Source organism: Nematolebias whitei, chromosome 16, assembly GCF_014905685.2.
Source record: "Nematolebias whitei isolate Nwh7 chromosome 16, NemWhi1, whole genome shotgun sequence".
NCBI classification, from domain to species: Eukaryota; Metazoa; Chordata; class Actinopteri; order Cyprinodontiformes; family Rivulidae; genus Nematolebias; species Nematolebias whitei.
The window spans coordinates 724,270-732,911 of NC_056513.1; the positions used below are offsets into that span (position 1 = coordinate 724,270).

At 43.3% G+C, this 8,642-nt stretch overlaps 1 protein-coding gene across 1 annotated transcript in view; it reads right to left on the minus strand.

Annotated features, from left to right (window-relative positions):
- The window catches only part of LOC119422994 (glutamate receptor 2), a gene marked incomplete at its 3' end in the record, with an annotated part of 67,779 nt that overhangs the window by 39,702 nt on the left and 19,435 nt on the right, over positions 1-8,642 (minus strand). The window contains exon 7 of the mRNA XM_037690405.1: positions 7,216-7,383. Coding sequence (XP_037546333.1) covers positions 7,216-7,383 — 168 coding nt within the window. The remainder of the gene's footprint in view (positions 1-7,215; positions 7,384-8,642) is intronic.

An 8,642-nucleotide genomic window follows, 5' to 3' on the forward strand; every position in this document is an offset into this window, starting at 1 on the left:
GGACAGTTGAACCTGGAGGCTCCACCCCTGTTTAATGATGGACGGTTAAATGGTAAAAATGTCTTGTTATATTTTTGGGCACTTATTTGTAAAATTGTCTGGGACTCAGGTGTGAGGACACACACACCTGGCACAGACCCTTGTACACTAAACGTCAGATACTGTACATAAAAATGATCTCTGTCTTGAAACGTGCGCACGTTTCTACAGGTTCTGGTCCGTTGGGGGCCCTGCAGTGTCTGGACTATTGAAGTCAACAGGAGGACTCACCATGGGTGAAGGGTCACCATGGCAACAATTCTGGTAAATTATCGTTCAGTGATTCTGTTCTGAATGTTTTCGCACAGAATCAACAAACTAACATTTGTATCATCATAGTTCTGTCTGCTGCAGAAACATTTAATATAAAAACTATTTATCAAATTGTTCTTTATTCAAATATTCTGTGCTCATCTGAACTCAGTGTCTATGAATGCTGCTGATCTGTTTCATGTTGCTCATGATCTGTTTCATGTTGTTGCTGATCTGTTTCATGTTGCTCCTGATCTGTTTCATGTTGTTGCTGATCTGTTTCATGTTGCTGCTGATCTGTTTCATGTTGCTGCTGATCTGTTTCATGTTGCTGCTGATTTGTTTCATGTTGCTCCTGATCTGTTTCATGTTGCTCCTGATCTGTTTCATGTTGCTCCTGATCTGTTTCATGTTGCTGCTGATCTGTTTCATGTTACTGCTGATCTGTTTCATGTTGCTCCTGATCTGTTTCATGTTGTTGCTGATCTGTTTCATGTTGCTCCTGATCTGTTTCATGTTGCTCCTGATCTGTTTCATGTTGCTGCTGATTTGTTTCATGTTGCTCCTGATCCGTTTCTGCTGATCTGTTTCATGTTGCTCCTGATCTGTTTCATGTTGCTCCTGATCTGTTTCATGTTACTGCTGATCTGTTTCATGTTGCTCCTGATCTGTTTCATGTTACTGCTGATCTGTCTCATGTTGCTCCTGATCTGTTTCATGTTGCTCCTGATCTGTTTCATGTTACTGCTGATCTGTTTCATGTTGCTCCTGATCTGTTTCATGTTGCTGGTGATGTGTTTCATGTTGCTCCTGATCTGTTTAATGTTATTGCTGATTTGTTTCATGTTGCTTTTGATCTTTTTTATGTTGCTCCTGATCTGTTTCATGTTGCCGCTGATCTGTTTCATGTCGCTAATGATCTGTTTCATGTTACTGCTGATCTGTTTCATGTTGCTGCTGATCTGTTTCATGTTGCTGCTTATGTTTCATGTCGCTGCTGATCTGTTTCATGTTACTACTGATCTGTTTCATGTTGCTCCTGATCTGTTTCATGTTGCCGCTGATCTGTTTCATGTCGCTAATGATCTGTTTCATGTTGCTGCTTATCTGTTTCATGTTGCTCATGATCTGTTTCATGTTGCTCCTGATCTGTTTCATGTTGCTGCTGATCTGTTTCATGGTCTGTTTCATCTCTGTCTGTGAGGCTGACACATTGTCCAGTTTTAAAACTAGGCTTAAGACTTTCCTTTTTGCTAAATCCTATAGTTAGGGTCGGCTTAGGTTTCCTGAGCTGTCCCTTAGTTCTGCTGCTATAGGCTTAGACTGCTGGAGGACAAACTGACCACAATTTTCACTCTGCTACTGTCTTTACTTACTCTGCTCAACCTGTGTTGTATTTGTAATTATTTTTTCTATCCTTAACATGTTTTTGTCTTTCAGATACACCTGGACCTATATCTGGACCTGGACCTATACCTGGACCTGGACCTATATCTGGACCTGGACCTATACCTGGACCTATATCTGGACCTGGACCCATACCTGGACCTGGACCTATATCTGGACCTACCATTCTGTGTTTGTCTGTCTCTCCTTCCTGTCCTCTCAACCAGCCGGTCAAAGCAGATGGTCTCTTGTCCTGAGCTGGTTCTGCTGGAGGTTTCTTCCTGTTAAAGGGAGTTTTTCTTTCCACTGTCTCCACTGTGCTTGCTCAGGATGGGAGACTGCAACAAAGACAAGATTCAACTTGTCTGCTGGATTCATTAGATAGAGAACTTTACTAATTGTCTTTTATGTGAATGTTCCTGTAAAGTCCCTGAGACAACTTGGTTGTGATTTGGTGCTATAGAAATAAACTGAATTGAATTGTTGCTGCTGATCTGTTTCATGTTACTGCTGATCTGTTTCATGTTACTGCTGATCTGTTTCATGTTGCTGCTGATCTGTTTCATGTTGCTGTGTTCATTCGTGCTCATCTGCTCTCACAGACTCATGTTCATGTTCATGCTGCTGTTCAATGTAATGTTTTTTTGCTGGTAGTGTTTAGTGTATATTTAGTTGGTGTTTTTCTTATTCATATCTTAGATGTTATTACTGTTTTTCTTTTACATTTTATTGTTGGATGTAACTGGGACTCTGTGAACATAATTTCGCTCCACCACATACCATACCATTTTATTTATAGAGCACTTAAAACAGCTACAAGGCCAACCAAAGTGCTGTACAGACAGAACAACAGGTAACACACAAAGCAAAATACAAAATGAGGTAAATCAGAATATAGACATAAAAACGATGCAGATAATGACGACAAACCAGTGTGGAGCATACAGGATCAAACACAGATCATCTGGTGTTGAAAGCTACTGAATAGTAGTGAGTTTTTAAACGGGACTTGAAAACCGAGAGGGAGGGGGCCTGTCTGACAAGCAGAGGTAACTCGTTCCAAAGTCTTGGTCCTGCTACAGAGAAGGCCCTGTCACCTCTGCGCTTAAGACGAGTTCCTGGAACTGTGAGGAGCAACTGGTCCGTTGACCTCAGGGAGCGTGGTGGGACATACGGTTGTAGCAGATCAGAGGGATGGGGGGGCGAAACTGTTCAGAGATTTGTAGACATACAGGAGTATTTTGAACTGGATTCGAAAGTGAACCGGTAACCAGTGCAGTGAGGCCAAAACTGGTGTAATGTGCTCTCTTTTGCCTGTACTGGTTAAAAATGGGGCTGCTGCATTCTGGACCAGTTGTAGTCGTGCAATGGAGGTCTGACTGATACCAAACAGGAGTGAATTGCAGTAATCAAGCCTAGATGTAATGAATGCATGTATTACTGTCTCCAGGTTCTTTTTGGACAATATGGGCTTCAGTTTAGACAGCCGCCTCAGTTGGAAGAAGCATGATTTAACAATCATGTTTACATGTTGGGAGGGAACAACATGACTTCAGACTTCTTTTCATTGAAACTCAAGAAATTTAAAGCCATCCAGTCCCTGATGTCAGCCAGGCAGTTGAGCAGAGGTTGAATAGAGCATGTACCATTGTGTCTTAGGGGGAAGTACATTTGACAGTCATCGGCATAGAAGTGGAAGGGCATGTTGTGTTTCCGGAAAATAGCACCAAGCGGCAGCAGGTATAGAGAGAATAGGAGAGGACCCAGGATGGACCCCTGCGGAACCCCCCCATTTAAGCTCTGCCTCTGCGGAACTAAAATCCTTGATGGAGACACAAAAGGATCTGTCAGCGAGGTAGGATCTGAACCAATTGAGGGCTGATCCTGTGACGCCCACCCACTGCTCCAACCTAGCAATTTATGACGGAGTATTAGGGCCACGCTGTTAAGAAGCATTTTTTATGCAGAGAGCATCTTGAAACAGGACAGCAGATGTGTAACAATAAAAGTGCACAGGGCTGTGGTGTATTTTTTAAATCACCACAGGGTGGGTGTGTGTGTGTGTGTGTGTGTGTGTGTGTGTGTGTGTGTGTGTGTGTATTAAAACCTTATTATTAATGAAGCATTGCATGTCATGGGTACAGCAACTCTGATTTTAGTAGAATATAAAGTAATATTCTGTTGTAGTTTACACTGTACAGTGTTTAGTTACTGTAAAATTAAAAATAGTCGTTGTTAAATAATGTTTTGTGTTTTAGCTTCAGGAAAGCTTCCACCAGTTACACTGTATTTCTGCTGTGCAGCCTACTGGAAGTTCTGGGTGAGCTGGTGGTAAGTTCTTTGTACATTGTGCATCTGTGATAATTGGATCATCTTCTGATCGCCATGTTCTTGTTCTTGTCCCCCCCTCGGTCTTTTTCCTCAGTTGTCCATGCATGTGGAAAGACGACAAAGACATTTGGATACTGAAGACAGGAACGTGAGCAGCCAAGCGCTAAAGACACTGGAGATGACCAGCACTTTTCAATGGAAGAGCTGTTTTTCTTTTCAAGCAGTTCCTTCATTCGTGCACTAACAGTTGAACTGTAGGAATAAACCATTTGAGAAGAGATTGCACATTCAAAGAGCTGATCTTGATCAGTGTGATCCACCCTGGAGATGTGTTTGAAAGAAAATGTCACTTCTTTCTGCTCATACTCGTTTTTGTTTCGCAGATCGATGCTGAGTTCCTGCGAGTTACAACAGTTCCTCTGGAGGAAAAGTTTTCAGCACAGTTGGACAAACACTCCACCAAACTGCTCGAGGTCATCGGGAGCAGGGAGGATGTGAAAGAGCAGACCACCAGGACCTTACAAGTTTTAGATGAGGTGAGAAGACTCAGTGGGATTTATAGCTGAAGAGTTGTTTTGTACCGGTCTGTCGTGGTGAAGAGAGAGCTGAGTCAAAAGTGAAAGCTCTCAATTTACCGATCGATCTACGTTCCTACCCTCATCTATGGTCACGAGCTTTGGGTTGTGACCGAAAGAACGAGATCTCGGATACAAGCGGCCAAAATGAGTTTTCTCCGCAGGGTGTCTGGGCTCTCCCTTAGAGACAGGGTGAGAAGCTCGATCATCCGGGAGGGACTCAGAGTAGAGCCGCTGCTTCTCCACGTCGAGAGGAGCCAGTTGAGGTGGCTCGGGCATCTGGTTAGGATGCCTCCTGGACACTCAGGCATCTGGTTAGGATGCCTCCTGGACACTCAGGCATCTGGTTAGGATGCCTCCTGGACGCCTCCTTGGTGAGGTGTTCCAGACACGTCCCACAGGGAGGAGACCCAGAGGAAGACCCAGGACACGCTGGAGGGACTATGTTTCTCTGGCCTGGGAACGCCTCGGGATTCCCCCGGAGGAGCTGGGCCAAGTGGCTGGGGAGAGGAAAGTCTGGGCCTCCCTACTTAGGCTGCCCCCGCAACCCGACCCCAGAGAAGAGGAAGAGAATGGATGGATGGAGTTGTTTTGTGTAGATGTGTTAGATTTTAATTAAACATAATTGTTCTTACTCAGACTGACATCACCATCATGAGAGAAGCTTGTCCTTAAAGCTCTGATCATCTACCTGAACCTGTAGAGCATCTTCTGAAAGAACTCCAGGTAAGAAGATATGATGCACCAACACGAGCAGCATCCACACACCTGTTGTGTTTGAAATGCAACATTGATTTGTTTCTTCTTGTTATCAACTCTTTTTATTTCCATCTATTGAATTTGGGCTCAAAGTGAAGTAACTTCATGCCAGAGTGGGAGAAACAAATATATTTTGACGACTCTTTGATCTTCATGTAGCACCTACATTCATTTGAACTGAGAACTCTTCTTGTTGTAATCCAGCTGTTAATCTGTCCAGAGTTTCAGAAAGTAAAGAGACTGTCAGACTGTTGTGCTTCGGCAGTTCTCTGCCTCTTTGACTCTTTAGTTGTCCTCATTTCTTTATTTTTGGTGTGTTTGCAGGATGTGCAGGAGAATGACCAGCTGCATCTGGAAACCATGGAGATCTTTGTCACTGGGGGAGAGGATCCTCTCCATCATGAAGATAATCATGGATGGAGCACAGGTCCTGAATGAAGTGTCTTCTGTTGAACAGCTGTTTGTTCTTCAGGCTCATAGACTCAACCTAAAACATCCCATAATCTACAGGACACTCAGATTCATTCAGAAAGTCCTGATGGAGCTTGTTGGGAAAAGACGTCTCCAAAGGTTTACAGGCTGAGAAGCAGCTTTGCAGCTGTTGACTTCAACTCAACTCACTGGGTTTGATTTTCCACTGGTTCTTCTACAACCAACACAGTTATTGACCTTCATGAGGTTTGAGCTCAGAGATCCCAGTTGCACCACAGCCCTAAATGAGGTGAAAGGACAATTAGATATTTTTCCTCTAACAAAATCAGCTAATGTCTTCTTTTCAGAACGGTCAGTGGAAAATATAAATAATGGAGTTAATTATTTCTATATGAATTATGATCAGTAACTTTCAGTGGGAGAAGGTCCAGACCCTTGGACTGAAAAACAAAGTGCAGAACGAGTCCAGCTGCTCTCCAGTTTCCATCACAGTGACACTGGCAGACTCTAAACTTGGGACAGATGTTGAAAAGTTGAGTTATTTGTAACTTCATGGAGTAAGTTCTTTGACTTTCAGATTATTTAGTTTGTTTCTCTTCAGCAGCTGTGACAAGAACAAAATGAGTCCGTTCCAAAGTCTGTTGGATAAACTGCACATATTTTGGTTGTTTCTTTATTTTGTTAATTTTAGCAGCACTAGATCACATGTGTCAAACTCGAGGCCCGTGGACCAAACCCGGCCCACCATAACCATGTCTGTGTCCCTCTGCACCCTGGAGGTCCACAGAGACACAACTTAAGATAACAGCTGTGTCCTTCAATATTACTTCATCATTCAAATCAGTTTTTATGTTTCTAATGCCACTCAAACATGAAATATGTAATTTTTAGAAGGAGTCATCAACTGCAGAGAAACTTATATTTAATAATCATTTTATCACGACTATATGATATAACAGTCTATGTTAGGTGGCTGAATGATCTGATGACTGTTGATTGCAGTAATCCACATTATTAGCAGAAATGGAGGGCCCCCTGGGCCGGCCCCGAGTGGAAGTAAAGTGCACCACCATTGAATCAGAGGTGACGAGCAGCTCCGTCACCTCCACATCTGTGTCCATTAATGCTGCAGATGTGCTTCAATCACAGCAGCTGCCACTGCTCTTGTAGGAGTCCCTCACGGTAAACGAGGGACCACTGTACACGTTTTACTGAAGCATGAGGGCAAAGATGGTAAAGATGCTCAAACAGGAACCATTGAAAGATTTCGTGGTCTCTACATGGAGGTTTCTGACCAGGTAGTGGAAAGAGGGAACGCTCTGTTTAGCACGTTCCACTAAGCTCTCTTATAAAGTGAACTCCCTCTGCTGTGTTCAGATCAGCAGAACTCCACGCCCGTGAACTTACAGGAGGTCTGTCTTCATCCTGGACATGGTCTCACCTGTTTGAGGGCACGTTCGATCTCCACCCCCTGCGCCCATGGAACTGCTGGGTTTGCAAGGCAGTCTCCACTGTTACCTCGACGACTCATGTCTATTCTTTGCTTGTGCAGGAAGCGGAAAGCCTCAGTCATCACGTGCACTGCATCATAGGTAAGAGCTGATGTGTACTGAAGAGAAAAACAAACACAAACAAATTCCCATCTTTTAGCCTCGAGTTAAGATTACAATATGCAGCGGAGTCTAGAGAAGAAGACATGGAGGAAGGATCCCAGGACAGGACCAGCTGAGCACAACACACGCCACACTGCACAGCCAAACACGTGCGCAGTGAGCGCTGCCGTACCTCGTACCCAACGGCTGACATTTTGTTCACAGTAACTGTACCAAGAAGACATGGAATATCATTTCATCTAATTAAATGTGCACATCGTTCTTAAGTGTTCAAAGTCTGTGCACGACCAAGATGAAATTATTTCAGAGATCCAATTATCATCGTAATAATCAGAATATTTGTGTGAACTTTGTATCAAATGTTCAACATTTTAACATCTGATTTATTTCGTGGATCAGCCAATGAACTTAGATATAAAGATAAATACACACAAACATGAACATTTTAGCCTGAAAATAATATTCAGCAGCTGGTTGCTCCACCCACTACACCACCCAATAAAACTGGTGTGAGCATGAAAAATACATTGAAAAAGCTACATTCTACAACAATGCTTATGTTAATACTTTAATCAACAAAATATCTATAACAAACAGCGGGTAAAGATGGATGGATGGCTGGCTGGCTGGCTGGATGGATGGATGGATGGATGGATGGATGGATGGATGGATGGATGGATGGATGGATGGATGGATGGCTGGATGGATGGATGGATGGATGGATGGAAGAAAGAAAGAATAACAGCTGGAAACTAATATTGCTCAGTCTTAAATTGCAACAACAGGAGTGATGAAGAACAATAAAAACAAGTTAAAAAATTATATATTAATAAAAAGTGCACAAACGTGAACAAAATAAAAAGTACAATTATTCATCTGGCTCAGTTTGTGCCGAGTCGTTTCTTCAGCTGTGAACCTGCAAAATAATTCGTCCCAAGTTGTGTAAATACAAAGTTATAAATGTATGTAAGAAGTTATTGTGTGTTCTTATTTCATGGTTTGTCGTGTAAAAACAAAGTTCTGTACGGAGCGGCTTTGACAGTCCTCCGCTGTGCAGCCAGCTGAGAGCAGGGTGCACACCTGCGCGTGCACCTGACGTGCACCTGACGTGCACCTGACGTGCACCTGACGTGCATGAGCACGTGTCATCATTTTAAGTTTGTTCAAATTAGGCCACAGGAAGCATGCAGCTATGTGGGACAGTGGTCCCCCTCCGGTTCTCTGCGCACGGTAAAACGGTTCTACCCCTCCGGTT